The sequence below is a fragment of the Syngnathus leptorhynchus genome, chromosome 13, assembly GCF_054491065.1.
Source record: "Syngnathus leptorhynchus isolate UIUO chromosome 13, UIUO_Slep, whole genome shotgun sequence".
NCBI lineage: Eukaryota > Metazoa > Chordata > Actinopteri > Syngnathiformes > Syngnathidae > Syngnathus > Syngnathus leptorhynchus.
The window spans coordinates 2,240,694-2,258,243 of NC_141207.1; the positions used below are offsets into that span (position 1 = coordinate 2,240,694).

A 17,550-nucleotide genomic window follows, 5' to 3' on the forward strand; every position below is an offset into this window, starting at 1 on the left:
TAAGATTTGTGAAGTGTGTACGTGCTCGGCATAATCAGCAGCTGACGACATATACGCCGTTAAGTGGCATATCATCGCCGGCTTTCATTGGCTACCTTTTCTGTCTGCAATCCAAAGAGCCAATCGTATTGACGACAAATTTGTGGTAAACTCGTATTATTGGTGTAATTCAGCCAATTGTAAAATTCGGGTCTAGGTGTGGGCGTGACACGAATTGCTTTAGCTTGCTAAATGCTAGAAGCAGCTCGGCACACTAAATTTGGTAGAAAACGACATTTAATCTATTGAGAAAAAAAAGAGAAAAGGGACACGCTGCTGCAGGAGGTAACACGTTTCTAAATTGTGCCATCATGTTCATCATTCCCCTTTATTGTTTAATCGACGTGTAGTCGTCGTGATGTTTTGTTTTTTCCCCCCTCCTTCCATTTAACTGCCCGTACGGCTGTGCTAAATGGGAGCTAACCTCAGTTGGCAATGGAAGATCGCCGTCAAACGTAATTCCATGACCAATTCTAATTGGAATGTAGGATGTGTTTGAAATGCATGCTTTTCAAGCAGAAGCTGCCTTAAACTGATATTTGTTGTTTGTCCTGTACACCGTTAGCTTTCATAGTAGTTCTAGTTCCCCTTTGCTAGTCTTATCATTAGCAACTGTTTTTTTTTTTTTTTTTTTTTAAAAGTAACGTCCAACCCACTGTGATCTAAATTGGAATCAAATACTTTGGTCAATTCTATAGTTTGAAAATATTTCGTAACTGACTAAACGACTCACTATGTTGAATCGTCGTTAACTAGCTGGTGTAGGCCCTCATTTGTTTTGGTTTTAAAGAACGGGGAACGCCACTCATTTAAAAGGCAGATAAGGTATATTTATGTGTGTGTGTGTGTGTGTGTGTGTGTGTGTGTGTGTGTGTGTGTGTGTGTGTGTGTATATATATATATATGTATATATATATGTGTGTGTATATATATATATATATGTATATGTGTGCGTGTTCTTGTGTTTCAAGTACATGGGTCTGGCAACAACACAAGCCATCAGCATTGAATAGCTGTCGTCTCTTTATGTCCAAAAATGCAAAAATTATATATTTTATATATATCTAAGTCTGATTTGTTTCATGAAATGGTATTGCACAGTTTTTATTGTTTTAATTGCTGTGCTTAGTAGTTTTTTTTTTTTTTTTTTTTGGGCAATTTGCAAGCTGAAAAATACTGACTGTCCACATTTTCTCTTTCAAGTTTACCTGCAACCATTTAGGTGTCCCCAATGGCGAACAACATAGCCATGGATGCAATGGTGCCTCCTCACCCTGTTCCAGCATCACGGGCTGCAGCTCAAAAAGGGCTTCCAGTCCAGGAGCCAGAAGTTCAAAATGGGATTCCCATCCAGGAGCCATTGCTAACTGAAATACACGAGACAGTGGTGACCTCCTACTCCATTCCTGGCCCGGCTGCCACTGAGCCTCAGCTTCCACAACCACATATTGCTAATAGCCTTGCCTCTGGTTCTGAGCTGCCCCAGGATCCGCCGCCGCCGCCGCCGCCACCACCACCACCACCACCACCACCACCGTCCTGCACTAAGAACCCCAACTGCAAGATCATGACTTTTCGTCCAACCATGGAGGAATTTAAAGACTTTGCCAAATATATTGTCTACATGGAGAGTGAAGGAGCTCATCGTGCTGGTTTGGCCAAGGTGAGCACAACACACAAACACATATTTAGTTGTTTAACTTCAATGTTTGATAGCCAAGCAGCTTCCAGCAAACCTCCAACAGGCAGGTCAGGTTCCTTTTCAAAGTCAAAAGTCTGCTTTATCGTCAATTTCTTCACGTGTCAAGACACACATAGAGTGGGCGTGTAGCAACCACAATGTGAGCAGGTCTTTAAACAATGATACATAATCCTATGTCTCAATGGTGCCAAATTCAAATCACCATCTTCAATTTATACGTCAGGGTACAACCTTCAATTTGAGAGGAGTTGGGGAATAAACTGCTTGAATATATTCCTTGAGAAATTCCTAAATAAGGCTGCAACTAAATAAATTGCCACTCTGCAGACATGTTTCATCTGATGGCGACAATATAAATGTATGAAAACGCTAAATATCATGTCCCCAACTAGGTGATTCCACCGGAAGGTTGGAAACCACGGAAGTCCTACGAGGCCATTGAGGATATGGTGATCCCAGCACCCATCATGCAAGTGGTGACTGGTCAGTCTGGTCTGTTTACTCAGTACAACATCCAGAAGAAATCCATGACAGTGGGCGAGTACCGCAAGCTGGCCAACAGTAAAAAGTAAGTTAGCATTCACACAACAGGGTCTCAAAGCCAACTTGATATTCTTTTTGGATATATAAATGGTTGTTGCTGTTTCTTTCTAAATCATTCAAATTCTTGAAATGCTTCGCTTACTGCTCTAAACCTCAGCCCATTCATCAGTAATATGTTTTAATGGGTCTTGTTTTTAGGTATTGCACACCACGTCATAAAGACTTTGATGACCTAGAGAGAAAGTACTGGAAGAACCTAACTTTTGTCTCTCCCATCTATGGGGCGGATGTTAGTGGATCCATCTATGATGAGGTTTGTGTTTGGTCAAGTGTGTGTGCGTGCATCAGTCAGTTTTAGGATGTCATTCATTCTCACACAAATTAAATTAAGGCATAGAAAAAAATGGTTTGGACACTGTCTTAAACAAAGCATAACCCTTTTATCAGTCAATAATGTGACTCAATGTTGAGCTCCCTGTCATGTCTGTACAACCCTCAACATGACTGAATACGAGCCAGTTACCAGATAAACAAAGGCCCACTGCATTATTTTAAGGTCCGGCAGCCCAGACACGAGTCAGGGTTTTGTGGATATGCATGTGGAGGCGCTTCAAGAGGTCGAAATGGGGTCAAAATACAAAAAGTCCTGCCCTAAAACACCATCCCAATAAAGGATCTTCAAAGCTATTGCACCATCTAGTGGTAAAACTACAAACGTACAGGCTGCACCGGCATTTTGAGTAACCATGATATCTGGAGTATCTGAAACATCATCTAGTCTATGATTACCTTGGTAGGAAAGCCCAATCTGTAGACTATAAAGTGTATTTGTCCTATTGCTTGGTTTGATGCTGTTAAGAGTGCTTCCCTCCCTCATCAGGACATTAATGAGTGGAACATCGGCCACCTGAACACGCTGCTCGACATGGTGGAGCAGGAGTGTGGTATTGTCATCGATGGCGTGAACACTCCCTATCTGTACTTTGGCATGTGGAAGACCACCTTTGCCTGGCACACTGAGGACATGGATCTCTACAGCATCAACTACCTGCATTTTGGCCAGTCCAAGTCTTGGTCAGTCCCTCTTCCTTATTGGATAGCTCAATATCTACATGTTGCGCTACAGTAGTGGGATGTAGCTTCATGGAGCAAGTGAAGTAAAGTTTAGTATTAAAGTTATTTGTGTTATTTAGCATATATTAATTTACTAATTACTAACCCCAAAGACAAGTTGTTGAATGTGATTTGATTTCCAGATGAAACATTGAATTTAAAAAGTATGTGGACGACAATTGTTTGGAAATAGAGCTGCAACTAATGATTTTTTTCATAAATGATTGATCTGCCAATTATTGTGACAATCGACGAGTCAAGTAATTATTTGTAATTTTCATCCCTTTTATTATACTTTATACATTATTTCAAATTTATTGTACAAAAAACTTAGATCAATTATGACTCAGTTTTGTCCGTAACATGTTGGAAATTAGGCCAAAATGTTGATCTTTGTTTTCCCAAAGTAAAAGCAAATGTTTTATTTTGATTAAACACCAAGATAATCAGTCTCGCTCACTAAATGATAGTTTGGGGAAAAAAAAGGGATTAGTTTACTGTAATCACAGGGATCGGTACACTATTACACACTGTATTGATTGTGCAAGTGTGGACAGTCTGTTTTATGTCTGGAAGGGTAGAAAAGCACATCATAGCCTGCTGTGCCACCTCTCATGACCTGCACTTAAAGTACACGTTCCACAGAGAAAGAACCTCAGAGACTTGTAAAAGTTCAAGCTTGTGCTATGTCTTTAAAGTCAGGATCAAGACATTCGGTTGCCAAGCAACTGTGGCCCTAAGCATGAATGCAGGAATGGTTTGATGTTTTTTTTTTTTTTTTCTTTTTTAAATTCTTTGGGGAAATTTGATGTGTAGCTCATGTCTATTTTTAGACTGTTGTATTTGTAAAAATCAAACATCTGATTTATTTAATTATATTAATTTAATTTATTATAAATTTCACAACTTTTTACCTCTGGGTATATCACACAGTGTTATACCATTGTTATTCATCAAGCGCACAAAAGGTGACACAGACAATATTACATTTTAATAGTCCCAAACATTCCACAGGATGGTTTTAGTTAAACGCTGTTGAACAAACCCAGTTGGAAAGCTGAAGTTGTTTATTAGGCCAATAGATGGCAGTGTGACGCTTTGTCTCACAATCTCTGTCGTATAGAGCACACATATTTCTTTTGCTCTTTAAGTTAAAATGATGCATAATAATATTAACCAAAAACTTGAAGTGCCTTTTGTCTTTGCAGGTATTGTATCCCACCAGAGCATGGCAAAAGACTGGAGAGACTTGCACAAGGTAAGACACCATTTGTTGTTTTTATTCTAATCCTTTGTAACACGACAAGCAACATTCCTGACTTAAATTAATGTAACAAAGGACCCTTTCGGCTGTCTAAATGTATGCCTTTCTAAAAAAAAAAAAAAAAAAAAGAAAATACTTTCTATACAATGCGCTTTCGGGGTTAATGCGAATCTCAGATTCTGGACCCCAAAATCTGCATAAAATTGAGATTTAGGTGTGTATATCGAGAGGAACTTTGCAATCAGGTTTGATATTGGCAGAGAGGCTTTAGGTAGATGCCGATTACGACCTTCCTCTTTGTTTCAAAGCAGCTGGCAGTGCAAAGTACAAAGTGGAAGGAAAGGGGCACCAACATTATTTAACAAGCATCCATTGACCTATTAAAGCCCCGGCCTGCTCTGGCTGTCTCAGGGTTTATGGGATCCTAAAAGAGACAGTTACGAGTGTCCTAGGATTGCCTAATGGGGCTGTGACAATGGTCTAGTTACTTGTAAGCTCCCTTTGGCATTTGCCACAATGGCAGTTGTTGCCCTTATCTTTTCATCTGCTCCTTCACATATCTACATTCTACCAGTTGGCTGTAGTAGGCAGAAATTGGGGACTAGTGCAGTGAGTGATTTCTCTGCACGTTTCCATGACTCATTCTTCCTATCACACTCTAAGACACAAAACACCTTCTTTCCAGAGAATGGCATCATTAGTAAATAGCAATGAAATCAGCGCAAACCACGTTTTACATAAACTGAAAAAAACATTGATTGTGACATAACAGTGGCCTGGCAAGATTGCCGCTAAGAAAATGATTTCACTTTTCAAGCCAAACCGGAATTATCTTGCTGCTCTTGCCCAGTTGCCAAGATCAGAGTTTTTGCAAAGTGACATAGACTTGAACAACACCCTGTGTTGTTTGTATTCCCTTGCAGGTTTCTTCCCTGGGAGTTCCCAAGGGTGTGATGCTTTTCTTCGCCACAAGATGACTTTGATATCTCCATCAATCCTGAAGAAATATAGTATTCCCTTTGACAGGGTAAGAAGCAATTTCAAAAATTGGAAATTGACATTTCTGTAATCATCACATTTTATGGTTAAATTTTCTTTACAATTCATTCAGCCAAAATTCATGCAGCACTTGTTTCAACTTATAATTGAGGTTGGCAAAATTGTGTTGTTTGACAACTGTCCTTTGCATTGGGTGGTCACCAACTGCCAACTTAGAACATTCTCAGGAGTGAGCACACTGACACTGACTGTATATGCATAGAAGCTTTGTGTGTGCATTCAGTAAATATTGTGTACAGCATCTAATTAAGTACATTTTTGTCTGTGTGAGCAGGTTACTCAGAATGAAGGGGAATTCATGATAACTTTTCCTTATGGCTACCACGCTGGCTTCAACCATGGCTTCAACTGTGCTGAATCCACAAACTTTGCCACTTTGCGTTGGGTTGACTACGGCAAAACAGCTTCTCAGGTAAGATGATACAGATTTTTTTCTAGGTACAGTAATTTTCGGACTATAAGTCACTTTTTTTTTCATAGTTTGGTTGGGGGGGCGACTTATACTCAGGAGCGACTTATATAAACGAACCGCGATGTAACAAGGGATTACTGTAATTTGAACTGCAAGCGATGTCACCGGCGCCGCACGGCGGTTGTTTACATAAGGGACAAAGGATTCGTTTAGCCTGTTGTTGCTCGTTCATGTCTGTTTTTGGTGATGGATTTTGACAAATGAATTTGCCCCAAAAGAGCGACTTATACTCTGGTGCGTCATATATGTTTTTTTTCCACTTTATTGTGCATTTTATGGCTGGTGCGATTTATACTCCGGAGCGACTTATATTCCGAAAATTACGGTATATATGACATCAAAACATATTGTCCTACTGTGAACTTTGATTATGATGTACTGCTGGTTGTCATGATCCAAAATGTATATCATACATACAATTTGTAGCCTAATAAAACAAAAAGAATTATCCTGTCTCTTAGAACTCTGTATACTGCAAATCTGACTTGAAGCTGTTTTAATTTGCAGTTTCTGAATTGGAATTGTTCTTGAGACCACCTCGATTGGACTATGTGGTCTTGAGAGGAAACCGTGCTCTTTTTAAATCCCGTACCTTATGAAAGACTATATTCTCTTTACACTTGTAGTCAACATTTCGTACTCTCCAGATGGGTGTGGCTAGTTGAGAAGCTGTGGCATTGATTTAGATGCATTGACAGATTTATTATTTATTCACCCCAAGAGTGAAACTAAATAATTTGAAATCTACCAAACCCACACTCAAGTGTCTGAAGTGGAGGCTTATTGTGTGGCATGCTCCAGTTTTTCTATGGCCAGTGATAGATGCCAATTTCAGAGTATTGCAAGAGACTATTTGTGTTGGAGAGCAGAGAGGCATTTAATAATCCTTTTTTTAAGTGCCAACTAAATGACGGAAACAATGTTCATTTGTCTCTTTCTGTCCCCCCCCACACACACCGTTTTCCTTCATCATCCACAAGACAGCTTATATTAATGTTTGTGCCACTCAAGTGGTGTTCAAATGCAGTGTAGGTTAGATATTGTTTTGCTGGGCAGAGCAGCCCCTTCTGTTGTTCTGTAATTGAACACAAGGCTCCTCTGCACAGCTCAGGAATTGATACAACTTGAATGTAATACAGCAAGCCAGGAAACAAAATATTTTCATCCACCTCTAGTCCTCCATCTTGTTTTAATCTGTCTCCGTTTCTCTCCCAATTGTATTTTTCATTTGGATGTTTTTCCTTATAGCTCAGATTTTGCCCTTTTGATATTACACTCTCAGAGTAAGCATTTCTAACTTGTGCTTCTCTTGGACAGTAAAACTGATTATTTGCTCCTCCTCCTCCTCCAGCAGTGAAGAAGATTCTTGCATGCCGCCGCAAACTAACACATCTATAGTTTTGGAGGGTTGAATATAGGTGGGATTTTTAATTTTGGGACCTAGTCGAGAGTTGTCACTTTATTGAAACTCTTGTCTTATTATAATTTTGGTGAAACAGACTTGAGCATTCCTATTGGTACAAGACATCCGAGAGGTAAAAGACATCAGAGAGAAATAAGACATAGCATCAGAGAATGTGTGGACAATTTGGTGCTGCTCCAAGTTGTTGATGTTGTTTGAGTTGGCAAAGTGTGTCAAATTTAGAAGACATTTCTTTTTCACTTTACAGGGACTTCAAACATATTGAGAATGGCGTGACATAACCTCATAGACACTTCTTTCTAAAGTGATTGATTAAACTTTTTATTTTCTCCTCCAGTGCACCTGCCGTAAAGATATGGTCAAGATCTCCATGGATGTTTTTGTACGCTGCCTTCAACCGAATCGCTATGATCTGTGGAAGCAAGGAAAAGACATCATAACGTTGGACCACAGTCGGATCACAGAGCTGAGCAGCCCAGAATTGGAGCGCTGGAGACAGCATCGTGTCGCATACAGAGCCAACCTTCTGCGGAGGTGAAGCCGCGTCTCTATTTTAAGTGTGTGGTTGCACAGAAAATACAAGTTGTATGTATATGTGGTTTGACTTTGTCTTCACCATCCCAGGGCCATGCATAAAATGAAACAATTCCGCCGTCTCAAGATTGAGGAGGTGAAGGTGCTGGCAGAAGAGGGCATTGAGTTAAACGCTGCTGACTACCAACGTCAAGTAGAAGAGCGGGAAGCCCGGCGGAAGCAGGAGAGAGAGAACCGTCTTGCCAGAGAGGCCATGATCACCCTTGAGGCCATGGAGCGTAGGGACCAGGAGGCTGCCGAAGCGGCTTCACGAGCAACTGAAACCTCAGCTCAAGAGAGTAAGGAGTTTGAAAGCTATTCTAAGCGTGAAAGGTTTTTTTTTTTTTTTTTTTTTTTTTTCTCCTTGCAAAATTTAAATAAGACACTCTTTTCCTCTTCACTCATCTTTGCCTGAAGCAGAGGCCCAACAGCAGAGCACGACGGAGGATGGTCATGTAATGTCCAAAACTACCGCCATTACTGGATTTCAAGAAGCATTCGAACAGTTTGCTGCGTCACGGTCTGTCTTGTCAGATGACACAGAAGAAATAAGTTGCGACAAGGTATGATATAAGTCTTCCTCTAATTTATTATATAGATTGTAGTATACAAGCATGTTTTTAAATTTGATGATTTGTGGTTTGTTACAAATGAAACAGAAAACTGTTTCTCAGGCAACCTACCCTAACATGAAGGTGACCACAGAGGTTAAGAAGAGCCGACGCCACCCTCTCACCAAACCACCCATGCGGTCTCCTTTGTCTGTTGTCAAGCAAGATCCGAGTGGTTCTAAAGGTATGATTGAATATTTTTTTTTTTTACTGTTACTCTCATAGAAAGTTAAAATTCAACTTTGACCTTGATTACTGCTAACCCATATTAAACTGTTTACTTGTTCCTCATCTTTGATTTTCTTTTTTTCCACCTACGGCTATTGTCTCACCCCCATTTTTGATTTCAGAGCGAGAAAAACAAACTACCGATAGTCTCATCTCTCTTTAGTGACAATAAAATCAAGATGTCTTAACATCTTGAAAAGGCCTTGGCTTTTTATGTTTTGTTTTTGTGTGCTGACTGTCAGCTATTAAATTAGGGTTCATAACTTCTAATAAACTCCCAGAAAAGTCACTTAAGATCTGTGATTGCAGACCCAACTAAAGGTTTGTCCTAAAGAAAGTGGATGGACGACAACGAAAATGAGAACATGACTGGTATAAGAAAATTGTTATTAAATGGAAACCTGAGAAATCTTCCTGTGTCCTGTTCAAAGTTGACAAATTGTCTGGATCAGTAGCTCCGGGGATTCACAAAAAAATTGATTCTCAACTGATGGGAGCGAGTTGTTGAAGCCTCTGCTATTTGTCATCCATTAGCTAGTTATATTTAAGTGTCCCATATTCCCAAACGGAATGCTTTTCTTGCTGAATGCTTGCTACCGTTTTCAGATACTTAACTTTGTCCCAATTTATCAGCAGAGCTTTCCTCACCTGAGGCACTGAAAAGCAGCATGGAGAAACAAGAGCACCTCTGGCAGAATCGCTCCCGCAACTTCTTGGCTGAGAAGGCCTTCAATTCTGCTGTGTCAATACTTCAGCCATACTGCGCTGTATGCTCCCTCTTCTGTCCTTATAAAAAGGTACCTACACAATTCTGCAAGTTACTGTGGTTACGTATGGAAAATAGTGTTTTTATCGAGCCATGGTGTGTAGGTACAAATGATCCGGGAATCGAACGCTTCTGCAATTCTTTTAATCTCATGAGAATGTTGCTCCTGGAACCTGGGGTGCATTACTCTTGCTGCATTTGCGCTTAGCAATCACTCCAAAGGGAAAAAGGACTGCACCATATCAATAGTGTTTTTGCGGGGGGAAAAAATAATTGGAAATCAGAATAGGAAGTGGTCACATTTAACCACTTTTGTAGCCTGATATTTTGTCGTCTGTATAAATTGCACCTTAAGTACACACATTTATATTTCTGTCTTGTCTTTTTAGCCGCACAATGAGCCCACCGATGCAAATGACAGCCAACCCACCCCTATTCCATGCCATGGAGATCGTACTCGTCCAATCGTCCCTGAGATGTGCTTTAGTGTTGGGACAGGGAGCACTGAGCCTCTCCCAACTAGCAACTACATTGAGGAGGATGGAACCAGCGTCTTGATATGTTGCTCCTCATGCAACATGCAGGTTCATGCCAGTAAGTATTAAAGAATTTCAAACAACCAGAAGGACCACTTGTGATTCATCGGCATTCCTATAAAATTTTCTGACCATCTGTGACACATAGCTGTTTGCTTTTGTTATGGCTTAACAAGATGCACACTGGCGGTATTACACAGTTCTTCAATGGACCGCGTTTTATGCATGAATTGTGGACATCTGAGAGGCCAATCTTGTGTTCCCGACATGGAAATTTGTAATGTTGCCTGTGTTGAATTTTAAGGTGGCAGGCTGAAACTTAGAAACTTAGAAGATTCGTAACAGCTCCTTTGATGGGGAGCCACGAATGTGATGTGATGTCCTTCTTTATTTGACTTTAGTAGCAAAGCGGCTAAAGGAAAATAAAAAAACCCTGATGCTTAGAAAACTCTTCCTTGTCTTATATTTGGAAAAGAAATGGCAGGCATAGTGTAATTTCAGATTGAGTCATACCTTGGTACACGGCAAAAATGCGTGTTTGACCAAACACATTCAGGCTGAGGCAGTGTCACAAACAAACAACAATCCTCAGCTGTTACACCTCAAGGTGCAGTAAGGCCTTGAAAATACATGTTCATTAGCAGTCAACGGCTGAGCTGGACTCAGCTGGGGGGGAGACAGCACTTCTACGAACGACTGTCAAACACTACTTTTGTTCTAAATTGTTGATGAAAGCAGTCGCTCAGTTAAATCACATTACCTTTCTCCCTCAAAGGTTGTTATGGCGTCAACCCAGACACAGTCCAAAAAAAGTGGACATGCTCTCGATGTGTCGTAGGCGCCTGGGCAGTGGTATGTGACACTTACTACTTAATTCCCAAAGCAAATGTGACTGTTTTTAATAAGGCCAAGATATGGAGTATTGGATGAACTGAATTAATACACATTTCTGTCCTGTCAATGTATTTACATTTTCAGGAGTGTTGTCTTTGCAACTTGCGGGGAGGAGCTTTGAAGGTTACCAATGACAACAGGTAGGTTGTGGTCGGCGACATTGCCAAGAAGGGAACTGTGTGTGGCTCTCTCGCCCACGCTCACACTCACACTCTCTCACACTCACACTCTCACACTCACACTCTCTCTCACACACACACACTCTCTCTCTCGCACACTCGCTCACTCACTCGCTCACACAGATTGGTAAGACCCTATCCTGGATGGTAAAAAAACAATTATTTGCATTTCATAGGAAATAATGGAAACAAGACTCATCTTTTTCAAGGTCAAACTGTAGAACCGTTCAAAATTTAAACCTGTCAGCCATTTGAGGTTTGACTTTAAAATTGGTAATGTAATGCAAGCAAAACTACTGGCACATCTTAACATCAGTTGTTGGCGGGGCTTCACTTTATATGACCAGTGGTTATTGTTAAAGTTCCATTGGCGTGTCTGCTCCAGATGGGTCCACATCATCTGTGTTATTGCTGTGGCCGAAGCTCGTTTCCTCAATCCCAGTGAGAGGGAGCCAGTGGACGTCAGTGCTGTTCCAGAAACACGGAAAAATCTGGTAAGTGAACATGCAATTCGAGTACACCTGTTGATTTCAACAATATTGAGCCTCCACCCTAGTTTAGCCTCTGGTTAAACATGGATCAAGGTACAAGTTAAAGATGCGGGTCTGCTGAGCTGACATAAGGCAGGTAAAGGAGCATTAAAGACACCAAAGGATATTTAGTGACTGGAAAATGTTTGCGCCATGGACTTATTAAAAGTAGATTCAAATTGCTGCAAAACCAGAATTGTGGCAGGCTTGGGCTGGGTTTAATATTCTCAATCTTCTGAGGAAATGAAGCAATTTGTAGAATGGATACTCTCTCCAAGGGGTGCTTGGTAACAGTGATGGAACATGTGATGCAAGTCTTCCAAAAAGGACATCAAGATGGACAATCTCCTCTTACTTTGATGGCATGATGGCAGTAATGAATTCTGAAAACTGACAGTGTGCTTATTGTCTTTACATTCTGTCCCCATCATAGATTTGCGTGTTCTGCTATAGCACGAGTGGAAATAAGAACCGTGGTGCATGCATCCAGTGTTCGGAAGAGAACTGCGCAACATCTTTTCATGTGACCTGCGCCCAAATTGCTGGAGTTGTCATGACACCAGCCGACTGGCCTTACGTCGTGTCTGTCACCTGTCACAGGCATAGAGAAGTAACTCCAAAGGTAAGGGTTAATCTAACAGCAGTTTTCCATTTAATTGGATGTAAATGGCAACTTTTCACACAACATTCACAATGCCTCTAATAAACCTCAAATGAAGTTAAGCTGTTCTAGTAAGCTTTTCCAGACATTTTTATAGTTACATCATTGCATTGGATGCATTGTTGAAGAAATGTTTTTATAGTACTGTATTTTTTTTCTTTCCCCCAGCCACGGGCACCAGCCAAAATCCCCAAGAGCCCGACACTGGGTCAAAGGGTAATTGGCCGCAACACCGATAGCTGGTATTACCATTGTACCATCATCGGCATGGCAACGCAAACCTTCTACGAGGTCAACTTTGACGACGGCTCGTACTGTGACAACATATACCCAGAAAACATAACAGTGAGTGCCTTACAGCCGAGGGAGTGTTAGATCGTAGGGACAAACCAAAGTTTCCGAAACTAACACAAATGTGTCATTGTAGCTGTTTTCGAAAAGCACAAAATAAAATAGCCCTAAACAGCAGAACACGGCATCGTATAGCACTTCAGTGAAGTGCAAGTGAATCAGGTCCTCTAGAAAATGACCCCTCATCTTCTCATGTCCTTTCTCCGTTAGAGTCATGACTGCCTGTGTCGAGGTCCTCCTGATGTGGGGGAGTTGATCGTGGTCAGCACAATCGACGGGCAAGATCTCAATGCTTCCTTTGTCAAACAACACAACCATAGGTTTTACCAGGTGAAAAAGAAAATGAGTTACTATCCATCCATCCATTTTCTGTACCGCCTTGTCCACACGGGGGTCGCGGGCGTGCTGGAGCCTATCCCAGTAGTCATCGGGCAGTAGGCGGGGGACACCCTGAACTGGTTGCCAGCCAATCGCAGGGCACACAGAGACAAACAACCATCCACACTTGCACTCAGACCTAGGGGCAATTTGGAGTGCTCAATCGGCCTACCAAGCATGTTTTCGGGATGTGAGAGGAAACCGGTGTGCCCGGAGGAAGAACATGTAAACTACACACAGGGAGGGTCGGAGGTGGAATCGAACCGGTACCCTTCTAGCTGTGAGGCGGACGTGCTAACCAGTGTACCACCGAGCCGCCAGAAAATGAGTTACTATGTTTTTATAATTCTTTGGTCTCAATGACTGCCACTGTTTAAGTCAGCTGATCATCTCACATTATGTAACAATAATTTGATGTTCTTGATCTTTTTCTTTTTACCATCATCCAATTACATTTTATTATAATCTGCAGGTTGAGTTTCAGGACAAAAGTCAGCTGTTGCTAAAACAATCAGAGATCCATCTGCTGGACCAAGAACTGCCCAAGAGGGTCAGGACTCGTCTTGTGAGTATTTCTCTGGGGGCTGTTGTTTGCTTCTATTTAATTGGGACCCAGTAAGGAAAATCTTCCATCCATCCATCCATTTTCCGAACCGCTTTGTCCCCACGGGGGTTGCGGGCGTGCTGGAGCCTCTCCCAGCAGTCTGAACCGGTTGCCAGCCAATCGCAGGGCACACAGAGACGAACAAACATCCGCACTCGCAATTTAGAGTCTTCAATCGGCCTCCCAAGCATGTTTTGGGGATGTGGGAGGAAACCAGAGTGCCCGGAGAAAACCCACGCGGACACGGGGAGAACATGCAAACTCCACACAGGGAGGGCCGGAGGTGGAATCGAACCCGCACCCTCCTAACTATGAGGCGGCAGTGCGCTACCGAGGCGCCCTAAGGAAAATCTTATTTATCCTTATTTTATTTAGAGGGCAGATGGTCAGATAACTCTTATGACATCACATCAGGTGTTTTAGATGAAATAAATGCACAATCTCCTTATTCGTCAAGCTTTTGAACATATTTATTAGCTGCTCTTGTTTCTCTATATAAACTTGGCAAAAATGCACGAATGGACGCAATGTATTCAAACTACTGCACGATTGGGTGTTTTAGGCCATTCCCACATCCCAAGATGAGACTTCCTTAGCCGATGGAGCGAACGGAGCCGGAGCAGCCAAGCGTCGCTGCCTTCACTCCACTCCGATTCAGTGCACCAGCGCCTTGCCATCTACGTCCACCCAACACGCCAACACCCCTTCGGCGACGACATCTTCACCCCACCCGACCACCCGTGTAGCAACACCAGCATCAATGCAGTATAGCAGCACAAGTAAACTGCCAGTCTCCCAGTTTCTGTCCCCCACGAGAGCAAGAGCATCAACGATACCAGAGCCCCCCAGTGCTGCTCCCATGCTTCCAGAGGCGGCTCCGATGGACACAGGCGGCGCATTGTCCCACGTTTTGACAGAGTTGAACTTGGCCTCTGACCCAACACTTATTCCCCAGACCAACCCTTTCCAGTGCCAGTTGAACTCTGATCCCCTTTTGTCGGCACAATCCTCTGTACTGCCCCCACCCGCGCAGAACACGTCGGACAGCTACATACCGAGCAGCGGCTACGTGTCCTACATGGAGACCCTCTTGCATTCACATTTCCCCCAGGACGAGGCGCCAGGAACTCTGTTTTAGACAACAGCTCCACTCTGCTATTATCAATGGAATGGATGCTAATAGAGGGAAAGTGTGGCGGGTGCTGCAAACACTGGACGTGTGTTTCAACAGCGCTCAGACATGAAAGAACTCTTAATGCATGTAACGTTTTGACAAATTCATTGCAGTGACGCTTTTGTAGCAGCAAGATGGGGTGGGGGTGGGTTCTCCCCGCCATTTTGTTCTGCTAAAATTATTATTTTTGTTGGTGGTGGTGGAAGGCAGTTTTTCCAGTTGTTTTTAATTATTATTATTATTTTGAACTGTCTCTGTTACTTGTGTTGCCTCTGGGTGGTATCAACTCAGTACCTCGTTACAATGTTTAATTAATGGTTGGCTCACTTTATTGGTGTCAGAAAGCTAATACATTTGTAAGTTTAATAAAATGCAAATAAATTAAAGAAACGAAAAAAGGTTTTATTTTCGAAAAGTACATATAATGCCATTTTGTTTTGTTGCGTTTCATCTCATTTTCGGTTAGTTTTCGAATAATGTTATTTTGGTTTTACCGCTGCCACATTTTCTGGAGTTCTGGCAGTGCGAGGTTGGCCAGTTGATTTTTGTTTCAATGCTGATCCACTGGCTCTGACGTTAGTAACCCATAACAAGATTATGTTTCGAGCAGGTACAAGATCATGTCTACCAAGTCTGAAGCACAAACGGAACGCTCGTTGTGTTGCAGTTACTGATTCGTTCTTGATAAACGTTTCCACAATGAAAGCGCGATGCTCACCGGTCCAATTCATGTTAGCAACTGAAACGAAACGGAAATGAAACAAAACAAAATGGCATTATACGTACTTTTCAAAAATAAAAATAAAAAACTTTTTTGTTTCTTTAATTTGCATTTTATTAAACCTACAAATGTGTCAGATCATTTTGCCGGATCTGGTAGTTATTAATTAGGCGGCGTCCTGTACAAAATCGTTTTGTTTCTAAATGTACGAGTAACCAGCAACTCAAAGATCTATTTTTCAGTCGAGCAAATTGTGACTTTAAAACTAAAGTCGCATATATACAATGTTCTTTACCAGAACATTTTCACTAGTGTTTTCCAGCAAGGGGTAAATAAATAGGACAATGGGTATAAATCGTATTGGTAAAGTCAGTATTTAAATGTCTTGATATTGAATGAAGTCTAATAGATTATGTATTCAGATATTCAGGCAGTCCACAGAATGCATTGTGAACATGTAAAGGTAGTTCATAAAAAAAGACCTCGTATGTATTATTATTTAATGGTCATTTGGTGACTCCCTTGCAATACTTGTCTCAGGGTTCCTACATTCACAAAATAAAGTTGAGGGCTTTGTACTGGTGAGGATCTTCTGGTGATCTAGTCCATTAAAAATCATCGATTTCCTTTTGTAAATTGGTTGTATAAACAAAGGAACCCGAAGGTATGATGCAATGTATAACTTCTATGTCGTATGATTATACCATGTATCTTTTCTAATCATATTATGGATCGATGTTGCAAACATGGACGTTTTCAATTTTTTACAGGCTTTACTGAGGCAGATCACTTTGAAGCCGCACCTATGTGTTTGTTTTCTACGGCCGTTTGTGTTGCAGAGATCTTAAACTACTGATGGACTATTTTCCACTTTCATCTTGTACATAGCATAGGTCTTGTGTATTGTGATTGAAATCTGTATATGTCAAACATGAACACCACCCCCATACACTCTCAACTGAGAACATGTTTGGTTTTATGTCCAATTGAAATGAAACCATAAAAAAAAAGTTATTTCTTAGGAATTAAAGTGGCTTGAACATCAACAGATTATATGTCTGTCTGTACGGTCTCATGATGTCAAAATTGTTTATATCCTTGGACCAAAAACTCTTAGTGAAGAGGAGATGAATAATTCATAATTCAAATACATATAAGAAATTTCATTGAACTTGGAAACTGAACATTTTCAAGGACAATCCTCAAGATGCATTTACAATAGTATTCAAAATAATAGTAGCCTCGTGTAGATAAAAAGATTAATCTAGGTTTTGAGTATGTTTTTGTTGGATGGTAAACAAGTACAGCACATGCTATTTTTAGACTGCTCGGCCGGATGACGTCACAGCCTGAAGAGGAAAAGGGTCAACATAGAAGGTTGTGGGAGTCGCTTATGGTGCAGGGGTACACTTGCCTGTCTTGTGTGCAGACACCGTGAGTTCGATTCCCGTGTCAATATGAACTGAGAAAAAAAACAAGAAAAAAAACTGAAGCGTTCTGGGAGTCGCAGACGGTGTCGGGGTACATTTGCCTGTCTTGAGTGCCGACACGATGAGTTCGATTCCTACGGGATGATTAGGGCCGGTGAAGAAATTAGAAACGAAGCGTGACAGGATTCTGACATTTTTTTCTCAGAATTCCGACTTTAAAGTCAAAAAGTGGGAATTCTCAGAATTCTTTAAAGTCAGAATTCTGACTTTATTCTCGGAATTCTGAGAAAAAGTCAGAA

The 17,550-nt window shown here is 41.3% G+C and overlaps 1 protein-coding gene across 7 annotated transcripts; it reads left to right on the forward strand.

Annotated features, from left to right (window-relative positions):
- The first annotated feature begins 166 nt into the window (after positions 1 to 166).
- kdm4b (lysine (K)-specific demethylase 4B) lies at positions 167 to 16,867 on the forward strand. 7 transcript variants are annotated; one of them, XM_085927896.1, is made up of 22 exons: positions 167 to 324; positions 1,243 to 1,702; positions 2,134 to 2,309; positions 2,483 to 2,597; positions 3,165 to 3,358; positions 4,606 to 4,655; positions 5,585 to 5,688; positions 5,995 to 6,132; positions 7,953 to 8,149; positions 8,240 to 8,487; positions 8,606 to 8,751; positions 8,848 to 8,983; positions 9,661 to 9,824; positions 10,183 to 10,387; positions 11,105 to 11,181; positions 11,308 to 11,363; positions 11,788 to 11,896; positions 12,366 to 12,554; positions 12,762 to 12,938; positions 13,155 to 13,274; positions 13,795 to 13,887; positions 14,489 to 16,867. In XM_085927896.1, exons 2-22 carry the CDS (start codon positions 1,271 to 1,273, stop codon positions 15,062 to 15,064), a joined length of 3,702 nt encoding a protein of 1,233 aa, XP_085784022.1. In that variant the 5' UTR covers positions 167 to 324; positions 1,243 to 1,270; the 3' UTR covers positions 15,065 to 16,867. The 7 variants fall into 7 exon arrangements, with proteins under 7 accessions (XP_085784022.1, XP_085784027.1, XP_085784029.1 ...); XM_085927901.1 differs by having other exon boundaries at positions 9,664 to 9,824; XM_085927903.1 differs by having other exon boundaries at positions 8,863 to 8,983.
- The last annotated feature ends 683 nt before the right edge of the window (positions 16,868 to 17,550 follow it).

Bases quoted from the DNA above. Each gene is read 5' to 3' on its own strand.
- kdm4b (XM_085927896.1), top strand. From the start codon at position 1,271: ATGGCGAACAACATAGCCATGGATGCAATGGTGCCTCCTCACCCTGTT. The intron at 11,897-12,365 runs GTAAGTGAACAT...TCCCCATCATAG, and splicing joins CAGAAACACGGAAAAATCTG to ATTTGCGTGTTCTGCTATAG. The intron at 12,555-12,761 runs GTAAGGGTTAAT...TCTTTCCCCCAG, and splicing joins ATAGAGAAGTAACTCCAAAG to CCACGGGCACCAGCCAAAAT.